General features: G+C 50.2%; 1 protein-coding gene across 1 annotated transcript in view; it reads left to right on the plus strand.

Moving 5' to 3' along the window:
- The first annotated feature begins 640 nt into the window (after positions 1-640).
- Positions 641-23933, plus strand: part of TNS3 (tensin 3) — a 188087-nt gene continuing 164794 nt past the window's right edge. The window contains exons 1-3 of the mRNA XM_065884480.1: positions 641-718; positions 8437-8548; positions 20468-20505. Of these exons, the coding sequence (XP_065740552.1) occupies positions 641-718; positions 8437-8548; positions 20468-20505 (228 nt within the window). The remainder of the gene's footprint in view (positions 719-8436; positions 8549-20467; positions 20506-23933) is intronic.

Here is a 23933-nt window from a genome sequence, read left to right on the forward strand (position 1 = left end):
CTGCATGAGAGTTTTCCTTCTTTCCACTCCAAAGCCACTGTTTGCTAGCAGTGTAGATTACCAGTGATACTGACCATTACAGATGCAGGTTTACTGGACAGTATACAAGATTTAAAATCCCCGAAGGCAAAGAGCCTGCGGGTTTTGATTTTAAGCCCCAGGGTCTGCATTCTTGGAGAGGTCTGAAATCCTAGTCAAGCTGTACTCCAGCCAGAGGCGGGGGTAAATCCAGTGGGAGGGCGGAGGGCGACGGAGGGCAATGGAAGGTTTGCCCCCCAGCCCTGCCCTAGGAGGCGTTTCTTCTCCACTTTTCCTGGGTTTGGCTGAGAAGCCTTTTGCCTTCTCTCTGGAGCTGCGTCTGGGGTGGGGGAGGGAGGGCTAATTCGTGTCAGATGGAGGGGCGCCGGGGGACCGTGCGCTCACTCTTCTGGCTTTTGTTCCCGGCATCTGACTTCTGACGGCAGAGTGGACTTGGAGTTGGCGGCCGCTTCTTTCCGGGGCTCCCGGGGTCGAACTTTTCCTGACGCCGAGACGCAGGGGCTCAGGAGGAATACCTGCCTGGCACCGCCGCCGGAGAGGGGTCCGCGCCTGCCTCTGCCTTCCTCGCCCGGCCCGGCTCTCCGCGGGGGCCAGGGCGGCCATGCGGCTGCGCGCCCTGACACCCGGGCCGCCTGGAGGGTGCGCGCGCGGGGCGCGGGTGCGCCGGCACCGGCGCCAGGTGAGTGGGAGCCCCGAGACGGGGGAGGGGCGCTGGAGCAAGGGTCAGGGTGCTGGGAGCGGCGACGCGGGCGCGCCGGGCGCTGGGACGGGGTGGGGGCACTTTTGGGTTGGTGTGCGCGTGGGCTTGTGTGTGCCCGCGTACCCCAGTCTGAGTGCCGACGTGCAAGTGTGTACGGGTGCCCGTGCACCCTTGTTTGCGCGTGCACGTTCGTTCACTCCTGTGCCCTTGTCTCTGCGCGTGCTCATGTGTCCGCGAGTGCGCGTGTGTCCTTGTTTGTGCGCGCGCGTGCACTTCCGCGCGCGTGTCCCCCCGCGTGTGCCCGTGTATGCGCGTGTTACTTGCGCAGGAAAGGAAGAGAGAGGGGGAGCAGGGCTTTGCCTGGTGGGAGGCCGGCGGCGCCCTGGTGAGCCCACATGGAGTGGGGGACAGTTCTGGCTTAATTTTCTAATCCTACTCCCTCTTGAACACACTTCCTTGGACTCCTTTCCTGGAATGGAAGTAGGACATTGGCAATTTCGCGGACTCGCTTCGTAGCCTGTGTTTCTTGCAAAGGAAGAGGGTGCTTAGCTCTGTGGGTGTGTGAGGGTGCACTAGCATTGTTGCAGAAATGTAAGTTAGCCAGAGCCATGTAACGATACCTGGTCCTGGGACGGTCCTCCATGGCGTTTGAATTAAACAGAGCAGATGCCGGGAGGCGGCTCCTTACTAGGCTCAGCAGTCCTTTCTCTGAGTCTAATAATTAGGCATTTATTGCATTCGTCTTCCCGGAGATTTATGTAAGGTTCTGAGGAGTGAGAGTTTGTCAGACTGTCAGCTGCTTCCCATCACTTTGAGTTGTGTTGCATTCTATTTTTAGTTTAACAAACACTATTGCTGGGAAGCTTAGGGACAGTGTGTGGTATGCAGAGGGTGTCCCTGTACCCTGGGTCCTGTGGCTGCTGGTGGGTGGAAACATCTCTGGGCAGGAACACCCCAGAGGTTTGGGGTCCACTCTGCCTACGCAGGAAGTTTTTTTCGCGTTTAACTTCAGAGTCAAGTTGCTTGGTGTTTTTGCTCAGTATCTGCCCCCCCCCCCCCGCCCCCAGAATGCTACTGAAAGCTTCCAGGTATGAAAACCCACCCCTAAATCCTCTTTCCTGGAAGGAAGATATAGCTTGGATTGTGCTAATTTAGCCTTTGTGTGGGTAACTGTTGCTTCCGGAACATTAGCCCAGAGAACCTAGCAGAGAGGTCTGTGAGGTTTTGCATTTTCGCAGAGCGGAGCAGAAGGTTACCCTTCTGCGCTGCTGTGGGGCACTTAAACTCGCTCAATTCTGCAGAGATTTTTCTTTCTAAAAAGAGACCTCACAATCAAGACCAGCACTAATTACCCTGAACCCCTCAGGGAGTCCTTGTGGAACCCGCAGCCTTGCTCTCTACCCTTCCAACTGCCTGCTCCTAACAATTAAATGCAATTTAGATTCCTGAACTGAGCCTGCTAAATGCTTCAGCGTTTTGGCCTCCCCCCACCCCCCCTCCCCGTCTCCCCCCACCCCCCCTCTCCGTCTCCCCCCTCGCCCCTCCCCGTCTCCCCCCCTCCCCCCTGCACTCATTGGCCCCGCCTCTTTGGGAGAAATGAAAGCACAGTATCAGGTGAAAACAAAGGCAGTCTAATCCTGTCTAGGCTCACTTCACAATGGAGATGTTATGTACAGATGAAGCGTGAGCAGATGTTATTACACTATCTGAAATGAATTCCTCCGCCATCCAGCCATTGAAATGGCTTCAGCCTCCCTACAGCACCTCTGCTGTTTCCTTCCTCCAGGCTTCTAGCTGTCGCCCAGCCCGCAAGAATATCACAGGAACACAGTGCCTCTTTCTCCCTCGTTATAATAAAGGTATTTGCAAGGAATAAAAGGTCACAGTATACCCCGCTGGCCCACAGAACACGGCCAGTTCATTCAGTCAACAAATATTAATTGAGGGTCCGTGGTTCACTGTCTACCAGGCACTGTGCAGGGGCCTCGTAGGACAAATGGATAAGCGCCTGGTGTCCCGCCTCTAGGAAATTACACAGGGGAGAAGGCGTGTAAACAAATAACTGAAATATGAGGGAGGGGCAAGTATGTACCAGCTGGCGGGATTACGATAGAGGGCCGTGTTTGTCAGCTACTTGAACGCCGACTCCTGTCTGAGCGTGAGACTCGGGTGGAGACTGGTTCTGAGCCCATATCCCTTATCTGTTGGCTGTGTGGTCTTGATCTCGCGTGCTGGTGCCTCGTTTGTTGAACAGTGGTTACAGCACAGAAGGGCCCTGCCAATGTCATGAACTTCATGATAGCAGTACCTTCGTCCCTCTTTTATAGGCATGGAGTACAAGAGCCCTGCTATCAAAAAGTATACAGTCTCTTGAGAAAACCAGAAACAGACGTGTGAACAAGCACGTAATAATAGTGCCTTACCACGTATGAGGAATAGCTTCTTATAGTATGGTCCATTATGTAGTGGAGGCTCTCAGTCCCAGCTGCAGATCAGAGTCACTGGAGGAGAGGTGAAAAGATTTGTCGTCTGGTCCCACCTCCAGATAATCTGTTATAATTGGTCTGGGGTAGAGCTTAGGCATAGCTGTTTTAAAAACTCTGCCCAAGTGATTCCCATAGACGGCCAGTGTTCATAACTGGTACCTGCCATAGCATTTGACTATTTACAGTAGCTTGGTTAATAGGTAGGAGGGGGCGGTATCCTTTCCCTTGAAGAGAGGTATGACTTGCCCTGGGTCATAGAGCTCGTACTGCAGGTGGCAGAACCGGCGAGAAGACTTCTGCTTGGTGCAGGACACTTTGCCTCATTTGACAGCCTTGACAAGATCAACACCAGGGGATATGTGATTGAGTGATGAGACTGCTGTAGGATTGCTGAGGAACTTGAAGTGGTCAGGAAGGACTTGGGGGAGGGTGGGACTAGAAATGGTCACAATAGAAAACTATAAGTTACCAGCATTCTAGACAATTTGAATAGCAGGGGAAAGTTTGGGGATGGGCAAAGCATGCTTTAAAGTTGGAATGGCATGTCGGAAAGAGTTCTCTGCCAATTCCAGTCCATTAGTAGTTGCACATGGGGTTCTCCTTGTCAGCCATTGGTCAAGGAATACGGGGTTGTGGTCTGTGTGCTGTGTATTTGCTTTTCCTTTTATCAGTATCAGAGGAGCATTTGCTTTGTTGAAAATTAGGATTCAAGGTGTTCATTCAGTACCTCGTGTTTATTAGTTATGTAGAATCCCAGGAACATACTTTCTTTGAAACTCTTTAGTTTAATGTTTTTATACTAAAGACACATTTTCAAAATAGAATAGAAAACATCACATTGTACACTTAAATATGTGCAGTCTTCAAAGTTGTTTTGGCAGTTTTAAGTGCTTTGCATTTAAATATGAATTTTAGAATCAGTTTGCCAGTTATAGAAAAAGAACCTTCTGGGATTTTGATTGAGATTTTGTTGACTCTATAGATTCTATGGGAAGAATTGTGTCTTAATTACATTGAGTCTTCTGACCCATGAACATGGTATATCTCTCCATCTATTTATATCTTCTTTAATTTCTTTCCACAGTGTTTTGTAGTTTTTAGTTTATAGGTCTTTTGCAGTCTTGTTAGATTTATCCCTAAGTATTTCATATTTTTGATATGAATATAAATGGTAATATTTTTCGAATTTCAATTTCTGGATGTTTATTGCTGGTATGTAGAAATACAATCAGCTTGTGCATTCATTGATCTTGTATCCTTCATCTTTGCTAAACTCACTTGTTAGTTCTGGAGCTTTTTCATAGATTTCATCAGCTTTTTCTCCATAAACAGTGATGTCATCAGTGATTAAAGACAGTTTTTACTTTCTCCTTCCCAAACTGGATACCTCTTATTTACTTTTCTTGCCTGATTGCACTGATTAGAACTTCTGGGACAAGGTTAAATAGAAATATTGATTGCAGAAAACCTTGCCTTCTTTCAGATCTTAAAGGGAATGCATTTAGTCTTTCATCATTAAGTATGATGTTTGCTGTAGGTTTCACATAGACGATTTTATGAAGTTGAGGAAGTCCCTTGTTATTCCTATTTGGCTTTTTTACCAGGAAATGGAAGTTAGATTTTATAAGAGGTTTTTTTTTTGTTGTTGTTGTGTTCTGTTTTGTTTTAGTTAATTGATTGACATTTGAATGTAAAACCAACCAAACTTGCATTCTTGGGAGAAACCCAGTTAGCTATGATGTATTAACTTATGCACTACTTAAAAGTGTGTTATTTAGTTTCCAAATACTTGGGGAATTTTACTGAGACCTTTCTGTTTCTGATTCCTAATTTAATCCCATTGTGGTCAGAGAACATATTTAGTATGACTTGAATACTTTTAAATTTATTTAGACTTGTTTTATGTCCCAGAATATGGTCGACCTTGCTAAATATTCCATATGCATTTGAAAACAATGTGTATTCTGCTGCTGTTAGGTCAGATGTTCTATAAATGTCAATTAGGTCAAGTTTTTGATAATATTGTTCAAAGCTTATGTATCCTTGCTTATTTTCTGCAATAATTATCAATTATTATTATTGATAAAAATAATTATTAATTATTGAGAAAGGGTATGTTAGTTTGCTAGGGCTGCCATAATAAAATAACACAGGTTGGGTGGCTTAAACAACAGAAAATTATTTTCTTACAGTTCAGGAGGCTGGAAGTCCCAGATCAAGGTATTGACAGGTTTGGTTTTTCCCAAGGCCTCTTTCCTTAGTTTGTAGATGGTCACCTTCTCACTGTGTCCTCACATGAACTTCCCTCTGTGTGCAAAGCTTCCCTAGTGTCTCTTCTTCATATAAGGACACCAGCCCTCTTGGGTTAGTTTCCTACCCTTATGGCCTCATTTAATGTTGATGACCTCTTTAAAGGCCCCATCTTCAAATATGGTCACATTGGAGGTTAGGGCTTCAATATATGAAATTTTGGGGGACACAGTTCAGTCTATAACAAGGGGTAATGAAATTTCAGACTGTGTATGTTTGCCTATTTCTGTTTGCAGTTCTATCAGTTCTTATTTCATATGTTTTGAAAGTTTGGTTATTAGATACATAACTGTTCAGGTTTGTTATATTCTCTTGTTGCTTTTACCCTTTCATCATTACGCAGTGCCTTTCTCTATCATTGAGAATGTTCTTTAATCTAGAATCGACTTTGTTATTAATATAGTCACTTCAGCTTTCCTTTGATTAACATTATCATTGTATATTTTTTCTATCCTTTGTCTTTTTTGAAAAAAAAAATCTGACAATCCCTGCCTTTTAATTAAGAGATTTAAACTATTTACATTCATGTGATTACTAATATGGTGAGGTTTAAATCTATCATCTTGCTACTTGTTTTCCATTTCTCTCATCTGTTCTTTATTACAGCTTCTTCTCTTTTTTTTATCATTTTAAGTTAATTGAACTTTTTTTTTTTTTTTTTTTTTTTTTTTTTTGCGGTACGTGGGCCTCTCACTGCTGTGGCCTCTCCCGTTGCGGAGCACAGGCTCCGGACGCGCAGGCTCAGCAGCCATGGCTCACGCGCCCAGCCGCTCTGCAGCATGTGGGATCTTCCCGGACCGGGGCACGAACCCGCGTCACCTGCATTGGCAGGCGGACTGTCAACCACTGCGCCACCAGGGAAGCCCCTAATTGAACTTTTAAAATAACTTTGTTTTATCTTCTTTGCTGTATTATTACCTATAACTCATTATTTTAGTAGTGCTTTAAGGTGTATATTATACTTTTTTAGCTTGTCACAGTCTACCTTCCAGTGACAGTGTTATTACTTCACGTATATTGTGAGAGCCTTACAGTAGTATATACTAAGTACACTACCATTTCTCCTTTCCTGAGTTTTGTGCTGTTTTATCATAAATTTTACTTCTACTTATGTTAAACCTCACATCACATCATTATTAGTTTTTGTTCAAACAGTTAATTTTTTTTAGTGAGTTTTAAGTAATAAGTGAAAAATCTTACATATTTGTCCACGTAATTACCATTTCTAGTGGTCTTCATTCTTTTGTGTAAAGCTGTATTTCCATCTGATATCATTTTCCTTTTGCCCAGACTATCTTTACCATGTCTTGTAGTACGTGTCAGCTGGTGATGAATTATTTCAGCTTTCAGCTTTTGTATATCGTAGGAAGTTTTTTTTTTTTTTGCGGTACGCGGGCCTCTCACTGCTGCGGCCTCTCCCGTTGCGGAGCACAGGCTCCGGACACGCAGGCTCAGCGGCCATGGCTCATGGGCCCAGTGGCTCCGCGGCACGTGGGATCCTCCCAGACCGGGGCACGAACCCGTGTCCCCTGCATCGGCAGGAGGACTCTCAACCACTGCGCCACCAGGGAAGCCCCAGCCTGAATTCTTAACTCCTTTCCTTCAATCCATGTAGTACACTGGTTCCCCCTTCCCTCTCTGCATCCTGGAAGCTTTCTCCATGTAGGAATTTGGGGCATTCGTAGAGCTCACCTAATTTTTTTCCTGCCTCTGAGGAACTGGATAGGTTAATTTACCTGTTCATGAACACCCTATAAAGAGACTCATTCACTGTGTGCTCGTGTCTGACTTCTTTCATTTAGCGTAATAATGCTTTTGATGTTCATCCATGATGTTACATGTATTAGTAGCTTGCTCTTGTGTATACCAAATGATATTCCATTTTATGAATATACCATGGTTTGTTTATCCAGGCTCCTTGTGATGGGCATTTGGGTTACTTCCTGTTTGGGGCAGTTTTAAATAAGGTGGCTCTGATCGTTATTGCACGTGTTTTTGTGGACATATGTATTTTGGTGTCTGTAAGAGTGGAATTGCTGAGTCATAAGATTGGTGTAGGTTTAAAAGTGTGTATAAGTTGTCAAGCCGTTTTCCAAAGTAGTTGTACCATTTGTCTCCCATTCTCGGTAACATTTCATCATCTCAATGAATTTTAGTTATTCTGGTGTGAGTCATGGCCTCTGTGAGTCCATGTGGATATAGGTTACGTTAGAATACACTGTCACCTATCAGCAAATGGGAGTATGTTTGGTGTTTGGTTTCGAAGGCAAATTGAATTTTTATAAGATCGTCAGCTATAGCTATGAGCCCTGACGCTACAAACACGGATTTGGTGCATAAGTGTTTCCCCTCGTCCCAGTGCCGGTGTGTGTAATGGGTTCAGTTCTGTACCAGGTTTAAGGAGGAACTGCTATCTTGTCACCCTGGTCTGGTGACAGCTTCTCCTCAGTACAGCAGTTCAGAGAGGCTAAGTGGCCAGGAAGGCCAGTTGGTTAGTGACCTCTGCTATAATTGTGCTGTTTGCTGATCGTTTCTTCCAGAGGAAGAAGCGTTAAGATTCTGGGAATGCATGTGGATTCCTTTGTCACAGAAGCAGTGGCTGTAAGCCTGCAGTTTGTAAGCTAATACGCAATCACATAAGCCCTTCACCCAGGCGATTATGAACTGGTAGCATGTGGGCCGCCACCAGGGCCCTGGCACCGGGCGTGCTGACGGGGCATCCCAGGCCCCTGGGATCCCAGCCTTGGCAGGGTGCTGTCTTGTTCTTTTCTGTTTGCCTGGTCAAGTTCCTGTTTCAACCCTTCACCAACTCGGCTGGATTTATTATCTCCTGAAAGGGAAAAGAAAGAGCAAACGGGCTACGAATGGAAGAGCTGACACTTTCTCTCTCTACTTTTTCAGCCAGAAGAATTAACTTCGAGTCTGCACAGTTTTAAGAACAAGGCCTTTAAAAAACCCAGAGTCTGTGGCGTTTGCAAACAGATTATCGAAGGTCAAGGGATTTCATGCCGAGGTGAGTCCGCGTTTATCGTTCCCATGTTGATTAAACCGAAGCAAGTAAACAAACAAAAATCCAAAATGAAACCTTCTTTCAGGAGTTTCCAAAAGTTAAATCACGGAATTCCCCATCTCAGCCTGAGTTTCCCCCTACCCTCACTGGACCGGGACTGACCATATTTACACAGATATGTACTCATGAGAAATGTTTCCAGCAAGAGCAAAGCTAGTCCTATGGGAGAGGGGGCAGCAATGAGTGGCTCATGACGTATCTTCCGTCTGTCCCGTAGTGTCGGTAGCTCGGGCTATTCTACTTTCTGATCTCTCACCCGAGTTTACAGATGAAAACTTTCGGCTCTTTTGAGTGAGGGTCATCGCGTTACTGCCCTTTCAGCGTGTTGTCAGGCATTGCTCCTGTCGGTAAACAGCCACCAGCTTCACTCTTTGGTGCTTAAACCCCAGGTAATCAAGGCAACTTGCTATTTTTTGTGCTTTCGCGTTAGTAAATCTGTGTAAGGGACATGTGAGCAGGACGTCTCTTGTTTCCCTTGAACCCTAGAATCGTGGTTCTGTGTCACAGAGCGGAGGAAGGTTGGGGGACCTGGCAGAAGGCTTTGGGCTGTTCCGGGGCTTCTCATCACCGGTGGGTTTAGGATTTCCTCCGTAGAACGTTTTCAGGGCTGCCTCCAGGCTCCCTTTCCCCCCTGTGGACACCCTGGCACACGGTCCCTGATGGCTGCTTTGGGGTTGGGCAGCCTCGAGGAAGGATGCACGATGGTCACACTTCGTTGGGACCCAAGAGCGGGCAGGAGGCAGCTGTGGCCCCTCCTCTGAAGGGCCCCTCCACGGTCAGTGATGATGGTGCCCTGGTGCCGTCAGCACGTCACCAGCTCCCACCTGTCCTTCCCCCGCTGTGGCCTCGTGGGGATGCCAGAAGCCCCCTCCCTCCCCGGTCCCCCAGGGGTCTCTATCTCAAAGTTGACACACCTGCTTCTCAGAGTGCATGGCCCTCTCACCTTGTCCCTGGATGCAGCCTGTCTCACGGGGCCTGGTGTCTCCTCTCCATGTAGAAAGGGTGAGCCGGGCCCCGGGGGCTGAGGGGTCACCTGTGGAGGTGCACATGGGACATGGATCCAGCGCCAGGCCTCCTCAGCACGGGCCCTCTCCCCATATCAGCAGGCATGCATGGGTGTGTATGTACACGAACACACACGTGTGCATGTGCAGACACACATGGACACGTGCTCACAGGCACATATGCACACACACGGAAACGTAGAGGAGGGTGTGACAGAGACGTGGCTGGGCTAGGAGCACAAGCTGGTGCTCTGAGTCTGTCAGGGGTAAAGTCTCCTGCTGTGAGTCCACGATGTGGGTTGTAACCGTTCCTCCTCTGGACGGCTGGTGCGAGGTCCGAATGAGACAGGTGTGAGGTGCTTATAGCCCACGTTCTGGTACTTAGCTTTGCAGTTGCTGTGATGATTCTTTTTCCTCAATGCCTCCAACTGAATGTGCCATGGGCGATTCCCACGTGGGTGACACCCGGGGCCCTTGGCTGGCTGCTGTCCACACGTGCAGGTCATGAGCACAAGCGAAGGTGGTTTAGCTCCATAGGCGCAAGGGCTCTGTTTCCCACATACGTTTAACACGGCCTGGTTGTGACAAATTGTCTCTGTGGAGAACCAGTTTCCTTCTCATCTCTGCACAGCTGAGGCCCGAGCTGACTAAGGCCCAAATGTCCTTTTTAAAATCTCAGTGCCTCTGCTCTAACCACCTACAAGAAACAGTTATTCTTTTCAAAGTAAATAGAAGCGGTGAGATCTGACCAGCTTGGAGACGGCGGTGCCCAGCAGCCAGGCTCTCCTCTCAGGCCAGGGCCTGGCTCCCTGCTTGGTCCCGAGGATGCTCACGGCCCCCAGCACCGTCCAGGGCTTGGCGTGAGAGTGCATGTCCGGGCTTGCGCCTCCCTCCCTGTCCTGCAGCTTCCCAGGCCCATAGGGGCCAAGAGGGCTCCCAGATTATCCTTTGGTTCTTAACGGTCTGTTTTATGGCATTTTTAGTGTGTAGTGTGTGAGATGTCAGGGAGGACCAAGGGGCCTGTCGGCATGGTGTGGATGGCACGTGGCTGTGCACCCTCTGGAATTCTGTTGGGGGAGGGCAGCCAGATCTCAGGATCCCACTGCGTGCTGCGCTGCCTGGTTGCATCTTGGCCCCGAGGACCCTGTGCCCAACACGGAAGGGCGGGAGGGCGGCAGGGCGGTGACAGTCCGGCCTTGTGCAGTGCCGTCTCGTGACCTGTGTGGCCCACGCTTCTCTGCTCCAAGAATCGCTGTGTGGTTACGTTTTATCTCACAATCTAGCCCCATGGAGATCACTTTTTTGACCCACCTAGTTTTCTTTTCCTTGAAGAAAATCATTCACTGACAACGGTCCCATAGGTGCCCTCTCCCGCAGGGGGGTTCATCTCCACGTCTCATTTCCCCTCAGGGACACTCTGCCACTGTCTCCTGTGCAGGGAAGCCAGGGCAAACACAACGTGACCCCAAGGCACCCACGCCCGTGTGTCGCCCCAGCGCTTGGCTGGGACGGTTTGCATAGTTTGGAGGCAGTGGAAACAGATCAGGGGTTGGGCGCGGGTCCCGGGGCAGCTCCTCTCTCACGCTTCCCTTCCCGGTGCGTATGCCCCAGCAGACGTGCCACGCTCCCTGTGTGCACACCTGGTCTCTCCTTGTGTTATCTCAAGGCCACGTTCCTCTGTTCCGAGCCCTCCAGCCGAGGGGACGTGTACGGACTCTCCCTGAGGGGCCCTGGGTCCATCCCCCGTGGCCGGGTGGTGGCATTTGCTGCCCTGAAGCACGTGGCCGGGACCGCTGGCTCGCAGAGGCCACCTCTGGGGCCTGTGAGGCTTGGGGAAGCCATGTCCTTGGCCCAAGGACTCAGCCGCCTGGATGTGGGCCCCAGAGAGCTGCGCTACTTGGAGAAGTAACCGGGAGCAGGTCTGCGTGAGGGCCAAGGCCCAGGACTTGGTGGAGAGGCCCGCTGACGTCAGGGATGCCCGTGTGCCCGGGGCCCCACGTGGGTTCCAGGACAGGCAGTGGGCGGTGTGGAAGGAAGCCCAGTGGCGGGTGCCCGTGCAGGCATCAAGTCCTGATTTCTGGGTCCTGCATGGAGGCCGTTCCTAATGTGGTGAGTGTCACCCCTTGGGCACATGTGCATTGAGGGGCTGGGGACTCACCTGTATCACTGTTAGTGAGATGTCTGCCGATTTCTCTTCAGAAAAAGGTTTTCTAGAACTCCTTCATACACCTGTGAGAATACTCAATGGATTATCGTATTTATGTACCTAACTGTAGTAATTGTGTGAATAAACAGTAGCTACTCTTTTTTGAGAAGGAAAGAACTCTATGTGCCAGGAGTCCTTTAGACGTTACCTTCTTAAATTAAACTGCTGTGTGCGGGAGATGCAAGACTCCATCCCAGGGTGGTTGTGACAGTCTGCCTCTCACGGATGCCATCGTGTGTGAAGTGGGGCTGCTGCTGGATTGGGAGCCCGGCAGAGTCTCTGCGGGTGTAGACGGGGCCTGACAGGGTCAGTGGTTGGCTCCTGCAGAAGCCGCTGTGGCCCTGGACAGGCCCCTTTCCTGGCCCTCAGTTTGGTGACCTTTACAATTCGCGTGTTGAGTAGTTAATGTCTAGGATTTCTTCCTTTTGTCAGTAAGCTATACAGGTACCGTAAAACCCTCGGACAGTATACTAGTTTCCTCTCCCTGTAGTTTAGATGTATGTCATATACATTTGCACGTCGAGGCCGTGTGTGTGTGCTGCCTGTAGACATCACGTGTCTTCTCTCAGTAACCACGCACAAGCTGTGTGAGGCCTCGGCCAAGAGACCCTTCCTTTGGTTCATTTCTGGAGAAGCAGCAGGGCATGGTGGAGGGGAGCATGGACCCTGGAGACAGGCTGCCAGGGTTCCTGCCCTGCCACCCTGTGCTTGAATTCTCTTTTAGAGTAATTGTGAGTGACAGATTAAATGCACGAGGAACACAAAGAACATTGATTGGCCCAAGGAAGTGTCCAGTAGTGTTAGTGATGACGGCCATGTCGACGTTGTTTTTCCTGTTGGTCATGGTGACATTGGTGATGGTGGAGAAGAGTTAGGTGTGTCTTCTGTGACTCGGGCTTAATATTTTTACTGTTTTTGTCTAGTTCCTTCCTGACCCTCAAGTCCCTTATTTTCACCTATTAACCTATTTTGCCACAAGTTTTTTATGTGGTTAACTTAGAAGAAAAAATTTAATTTTTTTTTTTTTTGCGGTACACGGGCCTCTCACTGTTGTGGCCTCTCCCGTGGCGGAGCACAGGCTCCGGACGCGCAGGCTCAGCGGGCACGGCTCACGGGCCCAGCCACTCCGCAGCACGTGGGATCCTCCCGGACCGGGACACGAACCCGCGTCCCCTACATCGGCAGGCGGACTCTCAACCACTGCGCCACCAGGGAAGCCCGAAAAAATTTAATTTTTAAGCAGCTGTCGTTTGCACATCGAGGCTCTCTTACCCCTACTTCTCAAACTGTAGCTACAGGGAAAGCCGCAGATGGCCGGTGAGTGATGGGTTAAGTGTCTGGTGTGGTTTGCCCTCTGCTGCTGAGAACCCCGCTGAAGCGGTTCCTGCTCTGCCCTCCCCACCAGCCAGGGCTTTGAACAGGTGACCTCTTCTCACTGCTCCACCAAGATCCCTCGGGTGGCTTAAGTGGCCCAGTTTCCACGGACGGTCTTGCTCCAGACCCACACTTGAGGGCACTGGCGTGGTGGATCTTGGCGTTCTAGATCTCAGTGGGTGAGTCTTTTCCTGGGTGTTGAGAATTGTGGGTTCTGCGAGATTTGGCCCCATGGGGGAGATGGATCCAGAGAGGATGCAGTGTCAGATCAAGGCTGGATCTAATAATGGAATAGGAGAGAACAGACTGGAATGGAAAAAAATAAAGAAATGCTTCTCAGTCGTAGGGAGAAGCCTGAAGGGAATGAAGGTTGAGAAAAGGAGCAAAACCAGAGGGAAAAGGGCACGGAGGGGGTTTTGTAAGGAATATTTGATGACTTTCCCCCTTCAGTTAACGGAACACATATTAAGCACCTGCTAGAATAAAAAGGTGAAAAAGCTGTGACCTGTGAGGGGGGAGCTCTGAGGCTGAGGGGGGCGTCCTGTCTGTCAGGCTGTCACTGTCTACAATATCCTAAGGGATAAATAGACAGAGCTTAGGGCTGGATGGGCAGATCGGTAAGTGTAGATAGTCAGCGCTTGCTTTGTGCCAGGTGCTGAATTAGAACCGCAGGACATGGTGGCAGTTATGACCAACATGGCGAGGAAGAGGAGCGTGTGACCAAGCAGTGAATGTGGCGTTGGGCCCTCTGCCCTCTGCTGTGGGCGTCCGGTCCCCCGTCACATGTAGCTGGTGACTGTGGACGCGGATAAGCTGGTGAGCTTGAGGGCAGAGGCAGGAGAAGCAGAGGTGATGCCCAGGGCTCGTCTCTCTCTTGGTAAATATGTGTAGAGTATTGTATGACAGGCCTGTAAACCAGGGGCCTGGATTCCCAAGGCTCCTGGAGACGTCGGGAGAATAGCAGTTCCAAGACAACGTGGAACAATGTGGGGCGTTTCAGAGCCAGACGCTCTGGGCAGCTGCTGCTATGGGAGCGGATTCCTACCCATGACTTTGGAAGCCCCTGTTTGACCAGGGAGCCAAGTGTGGAATGCAGACCCCAGACTTGTGGAGGTGAGGATTCGTGTGTCATTAATTGCAGGAAACTCACGAGAAATGCACTGGGAACATACCCCCTCCCAGGGTGGAGAAAGGCTCCTGATGGGAAATGCTGAGGGAGCGTTAGGGAGTCTACCCTGGACCTTGGCCTTGAGCTCAACCCACTCTTTCACTTGACTGCTTCTCTGCTTTTCATTTTTGCAAGTCAATGGATGAAAAATGGTGTCTCGCTTTATTACGCTTTTCGTTCGCCTCAGCATCTAAAGAGATACAGAAAAGATGTCTGTAATGTTTATTTAGTAAACTAGCCTTTCAAATCCTTGGCTCATTTAAAAACTTAGATAATTTTTCTTCTTGATTTCTAAGAATTCATTATATTATAACATTAATCTTTCTATCATTAAATTAGGTAGGACTTTTGCGGAGTTTTGGTGGATTTTGACCTACAGAAATGTCGGTTCCTTACCAGTTCCAACTTACGTATTGCAGACATTGCGAGCAGTTGCTTGCCTAATTTTTTTTGTGGAGTGTTTGTCATGTGAAAGTTTTAAGGTTCCGCTTATTCAAATCTACCCGTCATTTCATTTCATTTCTGTTTTTGTTCCTATTTAAGAATGCCTTCCCTTCTCTATGGTCATAACGATGTTCTACCGTACTTTATTCTGATGTTCATTTCTGCTTTTCCAGTTCTCATCCAGTTTCACAATTTCATGGTTGATTCATCTGGAATTCATGTTATTTAGGTTATTTTTCATGAGCGAGCTGGTTTCTCCAGCGTGATTTATTGTGTAGCTCGTCCTTTTGTAACTGAGTATGACGATGTCTTTCCCCTTTCCGTTCTCACGTGAGGTCCAGCCCATTGCACGTGTCTGTTTTTAACAGAGTTTGTACTGTACATAGTTTTATATCTTTTCACCTTGCCTGTTATAAGCATTGTCACATATTAGCTCTTTAGAAGTTATGAGTTTTCAATAGTACTCCATATTTTATTTGTGGATATAAATTTTCTTCTTTATTGCTTCAGTAACTTCTTTCTTCATGGCAGAAACGAGTCTTTGATATCCCTTTGTCCTACTCCTCATTACGTACAATGAGAAGAGGGGCATTGTTTTACCTATATATATATGGCGCGTGCTTTGTGTGACTTAAGAGGCTGGATCTTCCTAGCTGTTTCTGCATTCAGTGTTTTTCACCACGGTATCAGTTAAAGTTCTTCAGCAAAAAAGAACCAACAGGATGTATATGGAGAAGGAAATTTACTGTAAGGAATTGGTCCACACAGTGTGGAGGCTAAGTCCCACCTGTAGTCGGCACGCTGTGACCCAGGACAGCCAACGTGTAGTTCCTTTCTGAGTCCTAGTCCCAAGACAGGAGAAGACCGTTGTGCCAGCTTGAAGACAGTCAGGTAGGGAGAAAGAATTCTTTCTTACTCCCCCTTTTATTCTGTTCAGACCCTCAGTGGATTGGATGAAGCCTACCACATTGGGGGGGACAGTCAGCTTCACTCAGTCTGCAATTCCCAATATTTTCCTTATCCAGAAACACCCTCCCAGACACACCCAGAATAATGTTTAAGCAAATATCTGGGCATCTTGTGGCTTAGTGAAGTTGACACATAAAATTATCCATCAAAAAACATGGACAAAACATTGTTTTGGTTGAAGTGTTTGAAGAAAATCCAGCTCTATACAGATACGTATTTGGAAAAGAAAGCATATTCTTTTTTGATATTACACCAAAAATCAAATGATAGTTTCTTAAAGTTTAGTTTCCAAAGAAGACATATGAGTGGACAATAGGTACATGCAGAGGTGCTCTACATCACTAATTCTGAGGGAAATGCAGATCAAAACCATAATGAGATAACACCTCACGCCCGTCAGAATGGCTGTCATCAAAAAGACAAGAAAAAACAGGCTTTGGCGAGGATGGAGAGAAAAGGGAACCCTCATACACTGGTGATGGGAATATAAATCGGTTCAGCCACTGTGGAAGACAGTATGGAGGTTCCTCAAAAAGTGAAAAATAGAATTACCATATGATCCAGCAATTCCACTCCTGGGTATATATCCAGAGGAAACAAAATCAGTATCTTGAAGAGATGTCTGCACTCCCGTGTTGATTGCAGCATTATTTACAATAGCCAAGACATGGAAACAACCTAAGTGTCCATCAGTGCACGACTGGGTAATGAAAATGTGGTGGGTGTGTGTATGTGTGTGTGTATAATGAAATATTCAGGTAATCCTGCCACTTGCCACCATGGATGGGCCTTGAGGGCATTATGCTAAGTCAAACAGAGAAAGATAAATACTGTATGGTACCATTTCTATGTGGAATCTGAAAAAAAAAGAAAACTCCTAGAAACAGAGAGTAGGAGAGCGGTTGCCAGGGACTGGGGGCTGGAGAAATGGAGAGGTGTTGGTCGAAGGGTACCAACTTTCAGTCATAAGGCGAATTGGTTCTGGGGATGTAATGTACAGCGTGGTGCCCGTAGTTAACACCACTGTTTTGTGTACTTGCAAGTTGCTGAGGGTGTAGATCTTAAGTGTTCTCACCACACACACAAAATGGTAACCATGTGAGGTGATGGATGTGGTAATTGACTTGACTGTGGTAAATGTTTCACAGTGTGTATGTATATCAAATCATCATATTTGTACACTTTAAATACATACAACGTTGTCAATTATACCTCAGTAAAGCCGAGAAAAAAACCAACAAAGTAGGAGCTGCCAGTGGCTGGCTCCTGAGAAAAGGGGTAGATGAGAAGCTGACGGTCAGAGTGAACGTGTACATTTTGTCTTTTCATGTACATTTTGGCCTCTGCAGTTGGGGGGGGTGCATTCTGTTGGGGAAGTTCTGGTGCCTTCCGGGGCCTTCCTTTATCCTGGGGGCTGTGGTGCACAGAGGGGCAGTCGGGTGAAGAGGCTCCCGCCCTGTGTGGTCCTGCCGGGCACTGGTTTCTGAAAGCGGACCGGGAACAGAGAAGGGTCGTACGCCGTTGTCCAGGGAATGACACCCCAGGTCTCATCCATGAGCTCCAGGCTCCCATCAGGAATTAGGCAGAAGATCTGTAGCGCCTTTGCGGGATATGGTGACATTTGATGGTGGCTGTGGGATGAGAGCTGTGATCAGACTGTCCATGGTGGGCGCTCAGTCTGTTAGCCTCTGTCCCTCCTGTCATGTCGCTGTTCCAAGAAGGTGGAGGTACACAACAGATGATACCTTCCCTGGATGAGCTTGGCCTGGTCAGGAGATATAGACGCACAGAAACTACTTTGAAATGATGCACGATGGGATGGGTGCTGGAGGGAGAAATGTGGCCAGGGCTCCCGCAACCCTGTCAGGCACTTAGCCTTGCCTGGCGGGGCAGGGTGGAGGGAGGGAGGGCTTCCTGGAGGAGGCGGCGGCACTCGCAGTCTGAGGAGGGTGTGTCCGAGGTGCTGGAGCCGGGGAGGCTGGGAGTGCTGGATGTCGCATCTGTGCTGAGGAGCTGCCCTTGCTACTGTGGGCAACAGGATTGGAAACCGGGTCTGGACGCTGTTCCCATCAGTGTTTATAATATGTTGGAAAGGCAGTGTGTGGCTGGTTGAAAAGTGGGGGCAGATACGGGCTGGAATGCCAGCCTGCGCAGGCCCTGCTGGGTCCTGGCACTTGCCCAGTTTCTCTCTGACGGTGGTCCCGAGGATTGAAGGCAAGGAACACGCGGGAAGCATTTCGCTTGGGGTCGCCCACAGATCCCACAAGCCGAGGGTGAATTGCTACTCCGGGGAAAACCTGAGGGACCATCCACGCTGCTGGCGTTCGGGTAGAAAGTTCATAATACCGTGGGGCCACCTCCCAGGACCCCCGCCTTGGCGCGTGGGCGGTTTGCACAATTCACTGTGATCACTTGAGCTTTGTGGATGTGACGATTTGCCCTATAACGGCCTGCGGCTCTCTCGTGGCCCAGTGGGCCGTCCACCATGAACGTGTCACACCGCTGTCATCCTGCTTTCCACCGACCGCAGCCCTTTGTGGGTGGAATTGGTTTGTCGAGCTGCTGCGTAAGCAGTTACCCCCAAAGTTAGTGACTTACCGTGACAATACGTTCTCTTCTCACTGCTTCTGTGGATCAGGAACTGGGGAGTCACGTGGGCCGGCAGGGCAGGCTCAGGATCCCTTAAGAGGCTGCCTCACCTGAAAGCTCTCCTGAGGCTGGAGGACCCACTTCCCAGGTGGCTGCCTCGCACGCACGGCTGGCTGGCAGGGCCGAGCTGCCTGCTGGCGGGAGGTCTCAGTTCCTTCAGGTGGGCCGCCTCCCCAGGGCTGCCTCAACACCTCACAGCGTGGGCCAGGCTCCCCTCAGAGGGGCGATCCAGGAGACCAGGGTGGAGGTCACTCGCCACACCCTGTGCCAATCCTGCCTCAGCGCACGACCAGCTCTGTCACTGTGAGGGGACTGCGCGGGGTCACAGGTGCCAGGAGGATCCCTGAGGCCACCTCCCCGGCTGATTGCCGCGGGAGGTCGTGCTCCTGTCCTGCCTGCTAAGTGGACAGGCCTGCCCCATCCAGCGTGTGTGGACAGAGCTTCCTCTGGGGCAGGGGGAAGTCTTCACCTGCATTTCTGCTAATTTTCACTTTCCCAAAGGCCAAAGGGCCCCTCAACTGCCTTTCTCTCTATCTCAGTCCTTCCGGCTGGCCTCTGGCCCCTGGCTGTCCTCTGTCTGAGATTTTAATCTGGTGTGAAAGCCTCTTTTATTCCCATGGCCAGCTTATCTCAATTAGAAAATCACTCATCGCCTTTGCGGGGTGGGGGGGGTGGGAAGGGGGGACCCGTTAGAAAATGTAGAATAAATATTTGTTTTTGTGAATAATTTCACAAACCTCAGATGCACAGAGAGAGTTCAAAAAATAGATCTTGCAAAGATAATAACCCTGGCTCTTCCCTGCTGGAGTTCCAGGGACCACCCCCCAGGCACGGGCTGTTTTTGTTACTTTGTTGTACCCTCATTCGGGCCCAGGTAGACTACGAGTTCCGGCTTTCTGTCCTCAGCTCATACACAAGAGAGGGGGAAGATACGGGGGTGAAAAGTTTGGGCCTCGAAGCGCTAACCAGGATTCGGGGCCCGTCTCCTGACCTCCAAGGCCTCATTCTTCCAGGACCACACACTTCTATACGTAGACATTGTGCTTTGCAGTTTCAAAGCAGCGTCCCGTGAACGATTCCATTTTGGTATCACGATAGCCCTGGGAGAGGAAAGAGGCCCAGAGAGGTCACTGGTCCTGCCTAGAGCAGCCCAGCTGGACAGGGCCAGGAAGCCCCCAGGTCCCGTGCCCCTAAGCCCAGGTCCCTGTCCCCCATCTCACAGCTGCCCCACGGGTTCACCAGATGGATGCCCGCTTGGAGCCCACATGGGAGCTTGCCCTGGGCTTATCTGGTGCAGTTGCTTCATTCTGTGCTGTCTCGCTGTCCTGCTGCCTCTGCCTGGAAGCATCGGCAGGCAGGCCCCCGTGCCCCGAGCCACCGTGGTGTGGGTGAAGCCTTTCATGTCCTGTCAGCACAGCTGCAGCCTCTGGACGGCGGGCCTGTGAAATCCACATTGGTTCCGGCTCTATCTGCATTGTTAGGGCCTCCGAACCAACACATGCCTCTCTCAGTCCACACAATGGCCTGGGTTGAAGGATCCCCCGCAGGGATTTAGACGTGGATTTGTTCTGACAGTCAGTTCTTAAGTTGTCCGGAAGTGGAAGGAGCGTGGAACTCAAATGTCCAATTTCTGACTAATTTAAAGGCGCCAGTCCTGAGTCTTCTGGGGCACTTTCAAGTTTCTCTCCTTTCTTCAGGGAGAAGCTGTAATTTCCAGCCAAACACGGATGCTTTCTACTGCTCAGGTTCACCGCCTTTCTCCTGCAAGGCCCTGATTTGGCCGCCTGAACCCCTGGAAAAGCCAGTGTGTTTGTAACTGCTCCCCAGCGTCCCCACCTGCGCCATCTGGGCCGTCGCTGACACTGCAGAGGGTGGCTGGGTTCTTGGACGCCGTGTCCATCCATCCCACACTCTGTTGAACTCGGCGTCGTGTCTAAGGTGTCTAAGTGCAAAACCTCCCTCAGTCCGGACGTTCTCCAAGGATTGAGAATTTGGAGATGTAGAAAGTATTGAGAAACTGCTCAACATTCTTTCTCCTTCTCTTGCAGCCTGCAAGTATTCCTGCCACAAGAAATGTGAAGCCAAGGTAAGTGTTGCATTGCTCTCCCATGGGGCTTCTGGAGCCGAATTGGCCCGCGTTGAATGATGTACATGGGAGGGGACTGCTTTGGACCGTGGCCACAGAAACGGAACGCTTAAGAAACGGCTGCTAGATGCTTTTCGATAGGGTGTATAGTTTTCATCTGAAGAATAAACTGAGGAGCTATGAAATCCATGTTTTTAATTATAGAAAAATAGCTCTTAAGAATTTGGTTTCAGATAAGAATTTGGTAATTTTGTCCTGGCCATCTCACAGCCCTCTCTCCACAACAAATGATCCCTTCTTTCCAATCACATCGACGTACTGCTTTTTTTAATGGCAGAGAGGGGGTGGGGATAGGGGTGAGGGCACATGCCTGGCCTTGAGAATTTTTCTGGCTTCTTTTCTGAGGGTAGTTCATAGATGGGCTGGGGTTTTCAGGCTGTCATGGACGTCTGGGGACCCTGAATCACGGAGTCCTGCATTCCCTGGTAGGGTTCAATTGCTGGGTGGCCCTACAAAGTGCTTGAGGCCTGGGTGTACTGGGTTGGGTGTAAGGCTTTGAATAGTGGGGAACGAGGAGGCCTGGAAATGGCATATGGAAGCTGCAGGCACCCCTAGACGGGGCCCAGGTTTTCTACGCAGGTCCAGATGTCTGCACCTCTCACGCTTTCCAGGTATGATGTTACCTTCAGTAGAGCCAGGGCCCACGCGTCGCTCCTTGCTGACTGGCTGGTCCCACCTTTGTGGGACCCCCTCAGGTGCCCTGCAGGCTGCCCCTGGTGGGTGGAGGTCCAGGGAGATGGGGTTTCTGAGAGTGCTGGGATTTTGTTGCTGCTCTGGACCTCACGGCTCAGCCTCTCCTGAGAATTTTCGACTGGTCCTTGGGCTCCGAGTGGAAGGAACGTGTGCTGGACGCGGGCTTCGTGGACCTGTGGGCTGGCTTCACGTGCGTGCGCTCTCCCTGTGAGGACCAGGATCCTGCTTTCCTCCACTGTCCCCACGATCCACACAGGCACGCACGTGAAGTCACACACACGCACACGCTTCACGTTCATACGGGCACTCACACACAGTCCACACTCACACGTGCCCACATACACGCACACACACACACACACACGTCACACACACGCACGCAGTTTACCCGCACGGGCACACGACCACACAGATGCTCGCACACAAAGCTAGAGAAATTACAGGTGGGTCTAGCCCTGCTTTTTTTTTCAAGAAAGAGATTAAATGACTTTGCTTATTAAACTTCTCATCATGGAGCCTTTGGGACACATGCAGAAGTGGCGAGGCTATAGGATGGAGCTCTGCACTGCACTGTTATCCAGCCCCCAAGTCGGCAGCCCCCTTGCCTCCGTCTCTTCCGAGGTGTCACATGATGTGTGTTTTAGTCGTCTCAGGATCAGGCCACGTGGCGGAGCTTTGGGACATTTCTGCTGTCACTTGCGGTCTCACTGTGGAGAAGGCTTCCCTTTCTGTCCAAGGCCAGGCATTCTTACTCACACTGACCCCTGGGCAGGACTGATTTCTAACCTTGGTTATTCTAGGTCTGCTTTGCTCACAAATATGCTCGTCTTTCCAGTGTGCTGTGTACTTTAAACCTAAGTGACCGTGTCAGAGCAGAGATTCCTGCACGCAGTGGAGGTGGGGAAGATGCCACCTTGGGGAATATTCCGGATTTCCCGGAGGGTTTTCCCCCCCGTCTGCCTGCCGAGGGTTTGGACGCGCCCCCAGCCCCCGAGGGTCCCAGTTGCAGCAAGCCTTGTCCTGCGGAGCTTGTGCCTCGTCACCCCGGTGGGGCGGAGAGTGGGGAGAGCCACTACCAGAGCCCTGCTTGTCCCGTGTCATGCTGCACGCGTGAGTGTGCGTCGTGTGCAAGGGCCTCCTCCCGTGACACTCTGCCTGGCCCGGCCATTCTTGACCCGCAGCTGCAGACTGAGCCCTGCTGCCCTTGGCACTGTTTCTCAAAGGGGGCCCGGTGCCAGCTACTTAGGGGATTGAATTCTTTGGTTCAAAGAATATTCCAAAAGTCTTAACTATCACTGATTATGGCATTTCTAGCCACAGTAATTGGCAGTTTGCTAGGGATAGATAAGCTTTTATTCTTATTAGATCATGGTGGAGGGGGAAATGTATCCGTAGTCATTTTTTTTTGGCTAACGCAGCTTTGAATGGCAGGAGAGAATGCCACTAGCAATAACAAAGACTCTTCTTATTCCAAAACTATAATGCCATTGCTGCTGAGCAGACGAGGGCCGCCCCTGGAGATAAGCACGGGGTTGGGGGTAGGGCAGCTCAGTCTCCCAGGAGCTGAGACGCAGCTCCCCCAGACGGCTGGGTCCTTGATCACCACACGTCTGTGCCTAACCGTGCGTGCCCGGATTTCTTCGAGACTGAGAAAGCTTACGGGAAGCTTTGGTCAAAAACACAGGCTTTGGCCTAACGTCTGGCCCATCCATCCACTTACTGACTTGGGGAAGGTATGGGCTGCGGGTCCCCTCTGCGCTGGGAACACCGAAGGTGAGGGCACAGCACGATCCCCGGAGCGTGTTCGTGTGCGCTTAACCCCGCTGGCGTTGTCGTTGCCCTGCTGCTGCCAGGGCCACCATCAGAGGCTCCCAGTCAGGCCCGGGATGTCCTCTTGGTAGAGCAGGAGATGTGGAAGGAGAGAGCCATCCTGCAGAAAAGGGGCTGAGCTATGGACTGGGGGCTCAGTCAATAATCACTTCTGCAATCCACCCGAAACAGCTTGCTTTTAGCTGTTAATTGTGGTAGTAGTAATTATTTAAATTTTAAGGAAGCAGAATAATTTATGTATAATTACTGGAAAGTTTGGAATTCTAAGTATCTTGCTCCCTGGGAGGCTGTGCTTGTTCATGGGTGCCACATGAGCTGTTTGGGCAGAGTGACTTGGTTTTTTTTTTCCTGGCCCCTGGTTGACTCCCTGGCAAGAGAAAAGAGGAAGCAGGAGAAAGAAAGCTGTTTCAGGAAGGCAGATGTTGGTGCGGAGACACTTGGGGGATGGGGGTGCGGCAGAGGGGGTGTTCTTTGAGCTTTGGTGCACTGGCGAGAGCACCGTGCCTCCAGCAGGTTTCCGCAAATGTGAGGCCCCGCATGGGGGCTGAGCCGGCAGAACTGGAGCGCACACGCAGTGTGGAATAGCCCTCTCTGCCCTGAGCTGCCTGCCGCCGGCTCAGAGACTGTCCTCGGACCCCCTGTGTCCCGTCCCTGGCCTGCACAGCACACAGCCCGGGGCCAGCTGTCCTCTGCTCTTTCTGAGCCTGCCTTGATGTGGCGCCTTGTTGGAGATAAAGACCAGAACTGCAGGGGCTGCCACTTGGTTTCCGGACAGGAGAGGATTCCCGGGCTCGGCTGGCTTTTTCGTCCGTCCACCACGCGGTAGCTCCGCTGCCCACTTCCAC

Source organism: Phocoena phocoena, chromosome 9, assembly GCF_963924675.1.
Source record: "Phocoena phocoena chromosome 9, mPhoPho1.1, whole genome shotgun sequence".
NCBI classification, from domain to species: Eukaryota; Metazoa; Chordata; class Mammalia; order Artiodactyla; family Phocoenidae; genus Phocoena; species Phocoena phocoena.